The 15289-nt window shown below is 35.4% G+C and overlaps 3 protein-coding genes across 7 annotated transcripts in view; 2 read left to right on the forward strand and 1 right to left on the reverse strand.

The window, feature by feature from the left end:
- Window positions 1-2620: 2620 nt before the first annotated feature.
- LOC129570564 (iron-sulfur cluster co-chaperone protein HscB) lies at window positions 2621-4366 on the forward strand. Its single transcript, XM_055450223.1, has 4 exons — window positions 2621-3047; window positions 3109-3221; window positions 3511-3694; window positions 4118-4366. Exons 1-4 carry the CDS (start codon window positions 2823-2825, stop codon window positions 4322-4324), a joined length of 729 nt encoding a protein of 242 aa, XP_055306198.1. The 5' UTR covers window positions 2621-2822; the 3' UTR covers window positions 4325-4366.
- A 4-nt stretch (window positions 4367-4370) lies between these two features.
- Window positions 4371-8605, reverse strand: LOC129570565 (chromobox protein homolog 1-like). Of its 4 annotated transcripts, none has more exons than XM_055450227.1 (5): window positions 8467-8605; window positions 7681-7833; window positions 6185-6320; window positions 5598-5729; window positions 4371-5216 (listed from the first exon to the last, which is right to left on the reverse strand). In XM_055450227.1, exons 2-5 carry the CDS (start codon window positions 7753-7755, stop codon window positions 5044-5046), a joined length of 516 nt encoding a protein of 171 aa, XP_055306202.1. In that variant the 5' UTR covers window positions 7756-7833; window positions 8467-8605; the 3' UTR covers window positions 4371-5043. The 4 variants fall into 4 exon arrangements, with proteins under 4 accessions (XP_055306202.1, XP_055306200.1, XP_055306199.1 ...); XM_055450225.1 differs by having other exon boundaries at window positions 5598-5744; XM_055450224.1 differs by lacking the exon at window positions 8467-8605 and adding an exon at window positions 7955-8162 and having other exon boundaries at window positions 5598-5744.
- Window positions 8606-9978: 1373 nt separating this feature from the next.
- LOC129570595 (rho GTPase-activating protein Graf) overlaps window positions 9979-15289 on the forward strand; it is a 127215-nt gene continuing 121904 nt past the window's right edge. Inside the window, exons 1-2 of one of the 2 annotated variants that reach the window (XM_055450264.1) lie at window positions 9979-11839; window positions 13216-13990. In XM_055450264.1, the coding sequence (XP_055306239.1) occupies window positions 13807-13990 (184 nt within the window). In that variant the 5' untranslated portion in view covers window positions 9979-11839; window positions 13216-13806. The remainder of the gene's footprint in view (window positions 11840-13215; window positions 13991-15289) is intronic. The other variant, XM_055450265.1, reaches the window with a different exon arrangement.

Consider the following 15289-nt stretch of genomic DNA (forward strand, 5'->3'; position numbering starts at 1 on the left):
CAAAGATCACTGGTGAAAATTTCACCGGAGAAATTTTTTCATTTCACGAGGAACTGTGTACTTAGCTTTACGCCAAAGATTTTTGCTATCATAATGACCATTCAAGTTCAATCTAAAATAATCGGTCCAAATATTCAGATTCAGGTTTCATACACAAAAATACGACGTTTTTCTACCGAATTTTTTTAAAAATAAAAGGAAATTCATTCATTACGAAATACATGATCCTAGAGAGAATGTTGTGGCATACGATAAATTTTTGTATTGTTTCTAAGAACTCAGAATCTGAAAATCCATTATATTTGACATATTGCAAAGTCCACATATGAACGGATATTTTGTATTTCAGCTGTAACGAACAAACGCTTATCAAATTGTATTGAAATATGTGTGAGATATCGTGTATTGATATCCATGGTAATGTTGATGTGTGCATCTAAGGTTAAGTATTGTCAGTGCATGATGCACTGTGCATCTAAGGTTAAGTACTTTGGTATGAAGCTCACTTTACATACGGCGCAAAGCAAAATACAACTGAAACTGCGTTTCATCGCATTCATATTTCACATACTCTTGAACTGGAACACATGTCAAACATTTAAAGTATAACTTCATTAGCAACTCATCAATTCCTAACGATCTGTCGACAGATAGCTTTGTGTTTTCATTTTGTTCAGTTCATTTATAACAATCAAAATAAGAACTATTTCTGACAAAACCGATCAGTTTTCATCCTGGTGTCCAGCAAAAAACATATATTAACAAATAAAAAAATCGTTCGTGTTAAACATAGTCCATATTTTTTCGAGCGAAAACTATTTGGCGAATGAATTCATTGTGAAGAAAACAAAGAACATCCTCTTTTGTGTATGTATATATTTCATTTGATTTGACGAAAAATTATCATTCTATAAAGTTTGCGATCTGTTCTATTTCCAGATTGATCAATATTTTTCAAATTGCAATCAGTTCAAAGTTTCAAATCACCTAAAATGGAGGGAAGAGTGTTGGAGCATGAAAATGAATCAGCCCGTGAATTGAACGAAAAATTGTATTTGAATTCAAGAACAGCCGACGTTCACTTTGGATTTGGTAAAGGCACCAAACACCCGGAAAGAGTGCCAGCACATAAGAACATTTTATCCGTTCTGAGTCCTGTGTTTGATACGATGTTCTATGGTTCGTTGCCGGAGACGGGCGATATTCCGATTGTCGATGCATCGGCCGAGGTGTTCAAAGAGTTTTTACAATTCTTCTACATGGGCACAGTTCGATTAACATCCAAGAACATCGCCGATGTGATGAATCTGTGTAAAAAGTACGAAGTGGACCAAGGATTGAAAATATGCGAGATCATTCTACAGAACACATTGACCAATAATGATGTGTGCTGGGGCTACGCGGTCGCCAGTTTTCTTGAACAAAAAGATCTGATGTCATTTTGTGAGCAGAAAATCAAAGAAAATCCCTCAGAAGTAATTAAATCGGATAGTTTCCTCGAGTGTGATCACAAAACAATGGCCAAAATACTGGAATTAGTTTCGATGAAATGTTGTGCCTCGGAAATAGTATTCGGCTGCATGGAATGGGCCAAGGCCGATTGTGAGAGAAATGATCGGGAAGCAAATTCGATAAATTTGCGGAATCAACTTGGCAAATTCTTCAATCAAATCCCGTTTCATAAGCTAACCATCAAACAATTTACTCAGCATATCACCACATATAAGGGTTTCTTCAGTGGAGATGAGCTTGAAAATACTATTCAACAGATTGTTGCGAATGAAACTTCTGTTACGAAGTCAGCGTCGAATAAAGATTCACCAACAGGTATAAAGGAGAAGGGCATAGTGATATGTGATCGTAAATGGTACTTTCGTAGTAAAATACATGTGTCACCGCACGCCATGTGTGTTACTAGATTCTCTATTAGTTTTGACAATTCCTTTAAAAGAAAAAAACTTCTACTAACTGATTTTTATATCAAACTGGAGCAATCAAATAAAGGTGAAAAAGTGCTACGATACAAAATTAGGCGTAGAAACATTAATAGCGGAGTTAAAACGGATTTGTTTGATTTTCAAGAATTCACTTCAACAAGGGATGACGAAATTCACATTGTTCTGTCTGAACCAGTTGCAATCGAAGATGGAGGTTATTATGAAATTATGACGTGCAATTTTTCTTACAGTATCGCACAATTTTACATTGGGGCGTATAAATTGAAAAATGGTATCAGCATTGATTTTGAGAATAATATTTATGTTAATTTTCGTGATGTTGTTTCAAAATTAGTTTTTAAAGAAATTTCGTGAATTTGGTTTACAATGTCAGACATTTGAATAAATTGTGTTCAGTTAATAATTTGTTTTAAGAAAATGTTCTTTTCAGAGCAAATAAATGATGAAATATCATTTTTTGTAATAATCCAATTTTTCCTAATAACTTCTTTTCTTCTTCAAATAAATAAAGAATAAAAAAATACAAAAAACATGTTATTATTTCAGAAAAAAAATCTCCACCAGCTTGCCCTATGTCTCAGTTCTCATTCAAATTTCGTGCGTAAAAAGAGCTGTCAACAAAACCACCACAGCGAAACATAAATAGAATCTGACGTTTATAAGCAAATTCCCCGACAATAACAAAAGAATGAAAATCGACGAATAAAATAAATTTCCCGTGACCAAAAGTCCCTGCAGAGTCGTTATCATTGGCTCTGTTTCGAAAACAAATCCAAAGTGATAGTATAGATGTAATTTTTGGTTTCAAACCACTGACCGACTCGTTGAAATAGTGAATTCTAGTAAACAAAACAAATCCATAGGATGTTACATAACCTCAAACGATTGGCTGTGTTTAGGATAGGAGTTTTTGGCGCGAATGCCGACCACCAGACGAACGAATTGGGCAAATCAGTATTGATTCGAACAATAGCAAGCTATGCGTCGGGATTGATCAAGTGTTGGCAATGCGGCAATGAAAATTCGTCGGCTGGCATCCAATTCAAATGTACCAAATGTCAAAGTCTACTTGAACTGCCAGACGATGTGGTATGTGTTCAATTGAAGCCGATTGGTGATGATGGAATGACGATGATTTTGTATTTTTCAGGATAATTTCCAACTGCTGAGGGTGGATAAGAGATTTGATATTGACACCAAAACACTGACCCACCAATTTCGACAGATTCAGAACGTGCTACACCCGGACAAATTCAGCAATAGGTGAGGCACGTTGACTGAATCAGGCGTTGATGCAGTTCTAATGACCAAAATTTGCTCTCCAGTTGTGCCGATCGACCAATTGGGGCAATTATTGCTATTGTTCTTCATAATCTTCTATAATTTTCATGATTTTCAATTATTTTCCAATTCAATTTTCAAAACTATCTGTCCATTTTTGGAAATTCCCTAAATTAACGTCCAAATTTCATTCAACTTCGTTTAAATTAATCAAAATTTCAATAGGTTTTATCAAAATGAACCCAAGAAACTAAAACTGTCACTTTTTCAGTTCAGAGAAGGAGCAAAACTTGTCAGCCGAATGGAGCTCACTGGTCAATAAAGCCTACAAAATACTGTTGTCGCCCATTCAACGAGCCGAATACTTACTAAAATCGTACAACGTTCAAATCCCCGAAGGCAACACGGCCGCCAACTCAGAGTTTCTCATGGAAATGATGGAACGGAATGAAGAGGTGAGCAGAATTGTATTGATTTTTTTCGCTGTTTCCAAAGCTTTTGAGGAATTATTCCGAAATTTCCTGTGATTTCTCTTTTCCTCTGTTCAGTCGCTGGCTTGTCTGCCATCTCATTTAGTCAGATGGCTTTTTATTGACTGAATTTGATAAGAATTGAAATTGAATAAAAATCTTTCTTCTTGATCGAAATTCTTCTTTCTTCTTGATTGTCTCTGCTGATACAATCGATTGTTTGCCGATCGTAATTGAAATCAGATGACCAGATTCTGGTCTTAGTTTGATTCCTACCTTTGTGCTAGACAATACTAAGCCAATGTTGTGCTAGACAATGCTAATATATTGTTCATGCCTCAATCACATTTCTCTATTGCATCTTTTTCTCAATACCTAACCAAAAAATTTCTCTTTCACATCTCACAGGTTGATGCGGCCAAAACCGAGAGCGATCTACTGCGACTGTTGACAGCCGTGCAAAAAGACTGTCAAATTTGCATCGACAAACTGGAAATATCGTTGTCGGCCAACAATTTGGCAGAGGCTAAGGAACAGCTAATTGTTCTTCGTTATTTATTGAGTTTAGAGAATAGTATCAAAGAGAAAGGCAATAGCCTTGGCATCGTGTTGTAACATAGTCCACCTAATAAAATACTCGTTCAATTAAAAGACAAACTGCTGTGTTTATTCTGGTATTTTTCACTTATAATCGCTTTATTTCATCTTAAATTTAGTCTACATGTTTAATTTGCCAACCAAAAGTGTGGAAAGAACGCTTTAAGAAAAAGGAAATTTATATGAAGCAAACGGAAAAGTTACTTCAATAAAAAAAATGTGTTGAATGTTCTTTCAATAAGATTTTTGTTTTGTTTTGTTTTGGAAGTGCTGTTTTTTTTTTCATTTGTTTAGCTTTCATTTTTATTTTCACATTCGTTTTTCCTTTGTCGGAACAAAAAAAATTGTAATTTAATCAGAGAAAAAAAGAATTTTGTAAAAATTTGAGATAAATGTTGAAAATTGTCAAATTTTTTTGTTTGTTTTGATGATGTTTTTTTTGCGAGCGCGCTATGGCTGAGCCTGTCGTTTTATTCTTTAGCTGAAACATTGCATTTCTTTCTTTTGTTTGTTTGTTTGTTTTGCTTAATAAAAAAAAATGTTTTAAAACAATTGAGTTTGTTTTCGTTTTTCTGTTTCGTCGAAATGCATATTTTGAAATGAGAAAGAAGTGGGAATATCGATTGTACCGCTGCACTTCATTTTTAGCGGTGTGTTTGTTCGTGTGTGTGTTAAACAATGGTTGTTTTTCGGCTTATTCAAAAGGTTTCGGTGGTGGCGGATGTTTGGCGATGAATTTAGGCGTCAGCCGCATCCGATGAACTTTGATGCCAGGTCAATCTTTCCTCGTAAAACTTGATGACGATTTGCGGGCATTTCAAATTGGCTTGCGTCGATGGGACCAAATCCGCCTCATCGGTGTCCTTCCACTTCATGAGGAACATCAATTGACCGCTGCTATCAGTAGCACCTGTTGAGGGGAGGATTGGAATTTTTGAATTATTCATGATGCACACTTTTTTGGCTTTGATCAGCCTTTATGGCATTGATCGACTTTTTTGGTCTAGATTGACCATTTCGGTCACTAAAGCAATGCAAAGCAGTATGAAACGGTTGAAAATCAGTGGAAAATTGACATTGAGCAATGTTTCAAAATTGTCGCCGTTTGAATTAAGATCGACACAGTGGAACACGGTGACCGTGCCAGTTTTAATTAACATCATCAAAAAAAGAAGAATTCCAAAGAAAATCTCAACACTTGTTTTTTGTATAGGTTATTTCTTTAAAATTAGTTTAAATTGCAAAACAAACTATTCCAAAGAGATTCAAACTATTCACCATTTCGACTTACCTAGAATTTTTTCCGGCTCTAAGCCACGATCGAAACCAGTCACCTTCTTTTCTTCGGGCGTTTTCTTCTTCGCTGATTGCGATTTGTCTGTCGGTATCGGACTCGAACCTTTTCGCTTTTTGTCATCTTTACCTGCGGTAATCGAGCCTAGAATAAGTCAATTGTTTGATTTGTTTAGTATTTTGGGTAGTTAAGTTTTTTTTTCTTTACACTGAATCAAATGGGGTTTTTAAAATATTTGATTTTATTCCGTTTTTATTCATGTTTCAATTTTTTATGTAGTTTTTTTCTTTACTCTATTTACTCTTTGCTTTCTTTTTCTTCTAATTTTTTCTTTTTTTTTACTTTTTCTCTCTTTTTTTGACTGTTCAATTGTCTAAAAAACATTCGAAGACGAATTGTCGTCTTTCCCTGAACAAAACATATTTTCCCTAACTCAAATTGTTGACACATAAAAAGCAATAACGGATTTGCATCAAGACAAAAGCCTCATGCTATCACCTCAAATCACCACTTCAAATCTAGAATATATTTCTCACACAAACACACCAGTGCTGTGCGTTTTGTTTTAATAACGGGATGCTTACCATTACGTTTTTCCGATTCTTTTTTGGTGCGGTTCTCTTCGAACGCTGAAATTAAGTCTGGGCAATCCAAATTCTCCTCTGGTTCCCATGTGTTGTCATCCGAACTGTACCCTTTCCATTTAAGGTAGTATTCAACCTGGGAGAAAAGTCATGAAATAAACATTTGTGTTTAGTTGGCATAATGACACAGCTCTTCTTCCAATTGAAAATTCATATTTTGATCGAAAATTATTTTGATTGAAAGCTTCTCTTGAGAGAAAAAAGAATTGGAAATTTTCAATGGAAGAGCCACAGTATTGTTTTTTGTTGAAAAATTCGAATTTTCTTTATAAAAATGTATAAACTCAAAACCAAACTAACCAAAGATGTCTAATTTTCATTTGAAAGAGCTACAAAATTATAATTTTTTTCATGAATAATTGCTTTTTTGCTTCGGAACAAACAACACAATTGTAACTGTTCATCAAAAGGGCAGACAAATTGCATTAGTTGAAGTAGCAGTAAAAATCTAAATTTCGTCCAGTCACCAAGAACTAATAAAATGATGAAACCATGACCTGGTCGATGACCATGAAACGAACAAAATAGAATGGGATCGAAAAAAACTACAAAAAATGCATTATTTTTTGATAGAATGAATATTCACTCTGAAAACTGCTCAGGCACATCAATTGTCAAACCTACTGCGTTAAAATAAGAAAAGCGTCATTGGTCCAGCAAGCCGAAGCGATGAAAAAAAATGGAAGAACAGAGAAAACTAAGCCGTAACGAGAAAGATAACAAAAAGGAAAAAAGTCATAAAATTGGAGAAAAAAAATGAAAAAGAATCGGCGATCAACAAAAGATAGTCATGAAACAAAAAAATCGTCAACGAAAGTGAAAAGCACATTGTTGTCACCAAAACTGTCTAAAAAAACTGCGTTCGTCACAGACACAGACTGTCATCGGCTGTGTGCTGTATACAAAATTTGCAATGCAAATTCTGAACTCAACATAATGTGAAGCTGTTCGACGCGAACAATGTTATAATTATTATCAAGATGCATGTGACCAAAGCCCACTTTGTGTAAACACTTTTCATTTTGTATAAACAATTTATGTAAAACAAAGTGTTTATCGTCCATATCGCTGTAGCCAAGATCTGTCAAAAGCGTGAGCTAAAGTGTGACTGAACGGAAAACATGTAATTGAATTTAATGTGCAGATAAAATTCGGCAAAACGTTTGTGTAAACATTGGTCTAAAAATACGGATTGCCATTTTCATTGGTATTGTATGATTTGGTTGTGTCGTCACAATCTAACCTCATCACTGACAGCAACGACCAGTGGCTTCTAACACAGATGTAAACTGTACTTTTCTTACGATTGTCATTCCGACGAGCAAAAAGAAAAAAAAAACAACAAAAAATGCAACCGAACTACCGAGAAGAACCGAAAAAAGGTGAGAAAGAAAGAGAGAAAAGGAGAATAAAAAAAAAACAGAAAAAAAACTTACTTTGCCATTACGAACGCGTCGGTTCAGTACTTTTTCGACTGAGAATTCTTCTTCGGTGGCATCACTTTTCGACATTTTTCTTGGATTGGATTTTTTTTTACCGTTTTGTATCGTAATAATTCAGTTTACACTGCTGGTGTATAAACGATGTATCTGTAGAATGTGCAAAAAAAAAAGTGTGAATTAGACAATGTCGCACTAACCAAGAGACTGAGCAAAAAAGCCGTGTCAAGCAAAAAAAAATTTTTTTTAGCGAGAATAGAATCACACGCACTGGATTTATTTCGATGTTGTTGTTGTTTGCGACCGAAAAATTTGATTTCGTATTGGAGCGCACGTTTACTGCGATTAGAATTAGGCTTGTCAATTTTGTGTGTTTGTTGTGATTGCTGAAATTTTATTTTAACTCGTTGAAAAAGTCGGTACACAGTGAACGACTGAATGCTTAAGAATGCTGTGTTGCAGCCATTAAAAAAAATCCGCACACAAACAACTAAATTCGACACACAAACACTAAGACAAATTATGCGCGCGCGTTTATACACTGTAACTTGGAGTTAGTGACAGCGTGATGGGCCGCTGTGTACGTGTGTGCGTCGTTTGAATGCCATAAAAATCACGCAACACAGGCTCAAGCAAAAAAAGGCGCTCGAAATACACACAAACCAACAACAACAAAATGCGAATGATTCTTTTTTCCACGAATTTTTTTTTTTCGCTCCATGATTTCAATCAATTCGGTTGTGGATTTTTTTGGATTTTATTTTTACAAAATGATTTACTTACTCAGCTTTTTAACAGCAACCTTTTCGCTGGAATACGCTTTGTAATAACAAAATTTAGAACGATTTTTGTATCGCACAATATAACAAAACACTGCAACCGGTATGGCGTCTCAGAGACAATTGCCGTTCGTCTGTGTTTGATTCACATAGTATAGGCCACATTTATACTAGCAGCGACACCATACGGCCTTTTTACACTTATTTGCGATGTTTTCGGCCATACAAAGCTTTCCGACGCAATGTGAGGTGACATTGCGACAATACAATAGACAACAGTTTTTGTGTTAAACCAATCGAATTTGGGAGATTGATCGATATTAGAAACAATTATGCAATGAAAATCATTTTGAGGGAAAATATGCATTGGATTCATATTTTTTAATCCAAATGTTTTTTTCCTGCGAATCATTCAATTGATGGGTTTAAATTTTTCAGTGGTCATTTTTCGATGTTCTTCCTCGTGATTTTCGTTCTCATTGAGAGCAAATTGAACTGTCAGTTTCAAACTATCATTCTATGTTTATTACTTTATGGTCTTTTGCCGCTCTCCTTTTCTTTTTCGTTTTTTATTACATTTTTTTCGACGGTTTTTTGTTTTTTTTTTGTTGAACTTTGCTCTTTTCTCAGCCTCGAACTGCAATTTTAAATAGAAAAAAATCCATTTTCAACCGAACATTTACATTGTTTTCGGAGTTATCTCGTGCAATTTTACCAAGAAACTTCAATTTTCATTCAAAATGTATCAATTTTCGTTAGAATTTCTTCATTTTCTTACGATTTTTTGTTAATTTGGATCAATTTTGCCTGTATTTAATGAGAATGTCCTACATTTTGTACCAATAATTAGCATTTTTAGCCAGAATTTGCCATATTTTAATCAAAATTGGTCAGTTTTCAGTGAAAATTTGACATTTTTCAATCAAATTTTGCTATTTTGAATCAGAATTTGTTATTTTTCAGCCAAAAATTGCCATTTTCAACACAAATCTCTTAAATTTTTACCAAAAATGTTGAATTTTCATCCAAATTCCATCGAGTTTTGTATTAACTTCTTAAATTTTTCCGTCTTTTTTCGTATATTTTCATGCAAATCCGGTGTAGAATCATCCAAATTGTTCGAATCGTTGATGAAATATCTCGCATAAATCAGTTTGATTGATATTTTTCTCCCCATTTTCAATGACTGACCAATTGAATTCCTCTCATTTGTATCGATTTATACAAATGTCCATCATGTTTTAGAACCCAATGCTCTCATTTGTCCTTTAGATTTGCATAAAAACCAGCATATTTATGATCAATGCTTTGAAAATCTATGTGAATCGAAATCATTGTACATATTTTCAAGGTCAATTCATGTGCCATCTATGACTGACTTATCGAATCACTCTGTTTGGTTTCTCAAAAGCCCTTGTCTGTAGCGCCGTTGGTGTCGAGAGTCAACATCATTATTCAACAGGTAGTCAATCTGTGTCGTGTTGTTTGTCCCGTTCCGACACTCAACGCAGCTGCTGTGCTTGAAGTGTTGTCTTCCAAAATGTTTCGTTGCATCTCTTTTGCGCCATAAACATGCACAGGCACAGTCATAGCACACATACGTACACCACTACACGTATATTGTTTGAATAGTTTTTATTCCTCTTTGATCGGTTAGTTCATGGGTACTTGAATTCCATCGCATTATTATCACATCGTCGCTGTTGTGCAGCTATATGTGTATGGGCTCTTTCACAAAGCACGATAGAGATAGAGAGAGAGAGAGAGAATTCAGGAAAAAAACAAGAAGCAAAGCAGCAAAAGAAGCATGTTGAAATGGTTGCGCACAGTGTTTGCAACTGTTGTCGGATTGTGAAATCTCTCTCTCACAACTACACACCATCATAGCATGGGCTTTGAATGTGTATGAAACACACTCTCTTGAATATGTATGCCTGAAGAGACGAAAAAAAAAAACATGAGCCGAATTGAAGAGAACTAAGTATACGTGCGCTTCGTCGTTCGTATAGCTGGCAGTTATTCATCGACAGTCATTTCAGAACGGTTGCGTGTTGAAAATAAACCGAACGACCGAAGAAGAGGAAAAAAAAACACACAACAACATAAAAACAAATCCAACGACGGGATCTTGTGTCAAAAAGTCAACAGAAAACAGAAAATTTGCATTCATTTGTTGGATGTTTTGTGGCTACATTGAAAAAATTGTGCATTAAATCAATAGTCAACGTATGGATTTTGTGATAATCGAACTATTTATCGGCAAATGGATTGAAAAAAAAAACACTTTTTGTTCACTGTGTATGATCCCCCCGGTGACAGATCAATGCGATTGACAACACAGTCACCAGTGATTTTGTCGATTCAAGTGATTGTGTTTGGCTGAAAACCAGCCAGCTAAGACTATTTGTGCAAATTTCAAAGAAACCAAAACGATTTTCGTGTCAAAAAATAAAACAAGAAAAAACATTTAGAAACCGATTAGAAAGAAACGAAGGTAGTTAAAACCATTGCGTGCATTCGGGAATGAATAAACAGTCTTGTGAAATTATTGTCTGTGGTTTTGTTTGAAAAATTATTGCGTGTGCACGATTCCCATCCGATATTTTTTGGATGGACCTTTGTTCTGGACCTTAATCCATTTGCGCATTGTGTTTTTGCTTCATCGACGCACATTTGTCTGCCGAATCCAGTTCTTTCGGCATTTCAATCCAATGTGAATATGTGTGTGTGTGTATGTGATTGTGTCATTTAAATACTGTGTTTATCTGATTTCAACACAACATTTTTGTTCTTCTTCTGTTTACATCATCTGAATACGGAACGAATTTTTCGGCTTTACATCATACGGAATATGAATACAACCGAGTATTTATTTTGAGATTTGATAATTTGCTTGGTGATTTGATAATTGACGCGCACAGAGATTGCTTCAAAATTACGCAATTCGCCGAAATTTTGCACAAGTTTACGATAAAATTGCTAAAGTGAACGAAATTTGTGAACTCAGAATTCAAGCCACGGGCTCAAAATAAAATTCCAAGTCCAAAGTTGAGATTGTTGACCCAAAACTTGAAATTGTTGGTCCAAAAATTGTAATTGTGGGCCTAAAACTTAAAATTGTGAAGCCAAAGCCACTATTTAAAATCGTGAACTAAACGAAATTTAATCGAAAGAAACGTGAAGAAAACCCAACGTCAGTGAGCATTAAAACTGTTGACCGAATTGTTTGGTGGTTGCAAAAGTTTTTCGTATTGCTGTTGATAATGACGGTCACTGTGCAGTTTCGCATAAAAAGTCCAGTGTTCGGTCAGTTGAAGGCATCGTGTACTAAGTGCGATTCGTGTTAGAGGCAAGTAAAGCAGTAAGCGAGCGTTTGTGTAAGTCTGAATGTTGAAAGGTCGAATTGTGTGTTATCAGTTTTGTGAGTTGAAATTTATATTTTTTGGCATTGAAAAAATGGTGATTGTATGTGCTGGGCCAGCAGTACACTGGCGCTGGACTCAAACGTAATGGCTTTTAACAAAAATTGGCACATTTTTTTTTTCTTGCCATGATCTGCTCCGACTGAACGATCGCTCTGCGCGCAAAAAATCTTCGCCGATCAATTTCAAAGCATCGAAATCGTTGGGCTGAGATTTTTTCTTTCTTCTTTTATCTCTCTATCGTGTTTTTCTTCCATACACCAAACATTCTTTCATTGGATCGTGATGATTCATAACATTGGAGAAGAAAAAGTGCGTGTCTGTGAGCTGGCTCTTGAAGGTGCGTGTGCTCGATACGAACGATGATACATAACGAATATTGTGGGAAAAAAAAGAACCAAAACAGCAATTTTTTTCTCATCTTCTTCTCTCCGTCATCTCCGTGTGTGTACCAAGCTTAGAAGTTGAGTCGAACGAAGAACGTGAAAAAATACAAACCATGTTTTGATTGTGTATCGTGCGCGTTTCTGGTTTCGGGGTGATGTAAATGGTGATTTTGAGAGAGAGTGAGACAAGAGGGAATGAGAGAGAAGGAGGCGAAGATACGATGGGATAGAGAAGCATAGAGGCAGCGAGGAATCAAGAGAAAGAGTCAGAGTGACACAGATAGGAAGAAAGATAGAGAGAAAAGGCGAGAGAGATAGTGAGAGAGAAAAAGCCTGAAAAAGTCCAAAAATGGCATAAAAACGAGATAGAAGCGGCCAAAAAAGCAGAGAAATCCGCTTAAAATTAACTAAAAATGGAAATATTTTGTTCTCTCAAGAGCCGTGCGTTTTGCAATTAAACCGCAATTTGTTTGCATTCGGCAAAAAAAAGCAACAACAACATGCAGCCAGCCTAGACATGGATAGCACGATCGCCAGCGAAATAAATAATAAATTCCCGGTTTTCATTCACGCAATATCTCTTGCAACGCGGCAATAATCGCCAGTGTGATGAAGCGCGGGAGAGCGAGATGCGATCGAGAGGGAGTTTCATCTTTTGTTTCTGTTTCGCTTGTCTTGAGTGATGACCGCGATAAAACGCCACACTGACTGCAACATTTACTATGTGAAAATTGCTGCCGAAGACACACACACACACATACACTTAATAAACATTTTACGATCGTTTATCAGGCCGTGTGTCTATTCCAGCTGGCCACCACCACCGCCACCACCGTAGCCATGCCAAAGATATATTTTTTCCAACCCATTCGATAATAAATCGATTAAATGATTGTTTTTTTTTGTTGTTTTGTACAATTTTATTCTTCTTCATCTTTTTCACAGCCATTTTACGCAGCATCTCATCACGCAATCGACAGCAACAGCCCCAGGTTCGATGCAGCTGCTGGTTTTCATGCAAATGAAAGAGAAACCATTGAATCACCATAAATGTGATATCACCAACGAGTGAAATAAACGAGAGAAAAAACAAACACACTAACAACAACGACATCCGTTACGATCGTGTGTGTGTGTGTGTGAAATAACAACAACAAATATCTTTTTCACGAAGAAGAAGTGCTAAAAAGCGAATGCTTTAAAGTGTGTTAAGAACGTCTTTTTTTTGTTTGTTTTCTTGTTTTGCTAATAGAAAATTTTCGCGTCGATACAAATCGTGCAGTAGGCGAATCAATCGCGGCTAACATTTCGTTTGTGTCTTATCAGCCATTTGTTTTATTATTTTCGTTCGATTGCTTCGCACTGAAGTTGTGCAACACACATGGAAATGTGCATTTTGTGGCCGTAAGTCGACGAAACAACCACAATAAAACACTATTTTTTCTTTTTTCTCGTTGAAAGTGTGCGTGCGTGCGTGTGTTTTAAGTGCGTTTTTTTTGCTTTAATTGCAATTCGAATTATTTAACGATTTAACGAATGAGACAAACAGTGTCCACAATGGTGACGGCCGGTTTGCAAGCGCTTGAATTCACCGACTGTCTGCTCGACAGTCCGGATTTTCGCGAAAATCTCAACAAACACGAAAAAGAATTGGAGAAAACCAGCACACAAATCAAACGGATTATCAAAGAAGTCAAAGATTTACTCGCTGCTGCTAAAAGTAAGTTGGATTTCTTTATATTTTTCCATCGTATTCTTTGGATTTTTCTTTTTTTTTTGCATCGCGATTTTTTTTCGGACTTTTCTGATGTAAAAACAAATTTGGTACAGGACAATTTTAGGTTTTTCATTGCAAAAAAAGATTTTCCTTCTAAATAATTATTTTTTCACCAAAAAATTGGCAGCTTTAAAAAAGATTGTTTCAATTAAATTTTTTTTAGAAAAAAATACACAGAATTCAATTCTACAGTCTAATTTAGGCACTGTTAATGAACATTTTTATGATTCAAGTGTTTATTTTAAATTTTCGTAACATTTTTGGGTTAAAAAAGAAGAAGTGGATCTCTCGATAGAGAAATTTAGAATTTCAGGAAGATTTTCTACCGAAAGGATTTATTTCCCTAAAACAAAAAGGTTTTTCATGTTCATTTATCGATGCGGAAAACTTGTACGTCACAAAAGTTCCATTTAAAATTGCCTCCATACATTTTAAAACCGTACAATTGATTGTATACCGTAAAATTGAAAACCCATGTCACCTGAAAATTTAATGACATTCTCAAGATTCGTTGGAATAATTTTTTTTTCACGCCTCTTTGTTGTTTTACCATTCTGATGAATTTGTTTTGCTGTTTTGCCTTCATTATATGTCTGTGTGTGTATTTTTTTTTTGTCGGTCGACCTGAACTAACGAACGAGTTTCAATGACTCACTGCTTGAGCTCATGTGCTATCATTCACTGTGTTAATGTTTGATTAGCAATTCATGCGTTAACGAATGTCGAACAGCCACTGTTGTCGCCATCGACTTATCACTTGCCATACACACATACACAAAGTGTATGCAAATTTTGACAGGTGTATTTTTAGCGACAATGTCTGTTTTGTTCTAACAAAACACCGCTTATTTCATCCGTTTCGATGGAATCAACGATAAGTTTGACAATGAACAATATCAACGATATTGAATGAGATTAGCGAAATAATCAACGTATTCAAATAAAATTAATGATATTGAATACGGTGGAAAAATTGTAAACAATCGAATAATTTATTCCGTATCAGTTTGATTCATGTTTCAAATGTTGACATTGAAAGTGAGAAATTGAAAGAGAATTCTATACAGCGCTTTTTAAATGATTGGAATATGGAATATTTGGAGAAAAATAAACAACTTAAAATGTTGGAAAGAAACAAAATTGAATGACACAAAAAAACCAACTCAAAGTTTAACACCATTGAATGTAAATTCGACAGTAAATAAATGGGAAAAATACTGCGGTTTTTCGTCAAAATTAGGC

The sequence above is a fragment of the Sitodiplosis mosellana genome, unplaced genomic scaffold (genome assembly GCF_009176505.1).
Source record: "Sitodiplosis mosellana isolate CC-2019 unplaced genomic scaffold, AAFC_SMos_1.0 Smas_scaffold_61, whole genome shotgun sequence".
Lineage (NCBI taxonomy): Eukaryota > Metazoa > Arthropoda > Insecta > Diptera > Cecidomyiidae > Sitodiplosis > Sitodiplosis mosellana.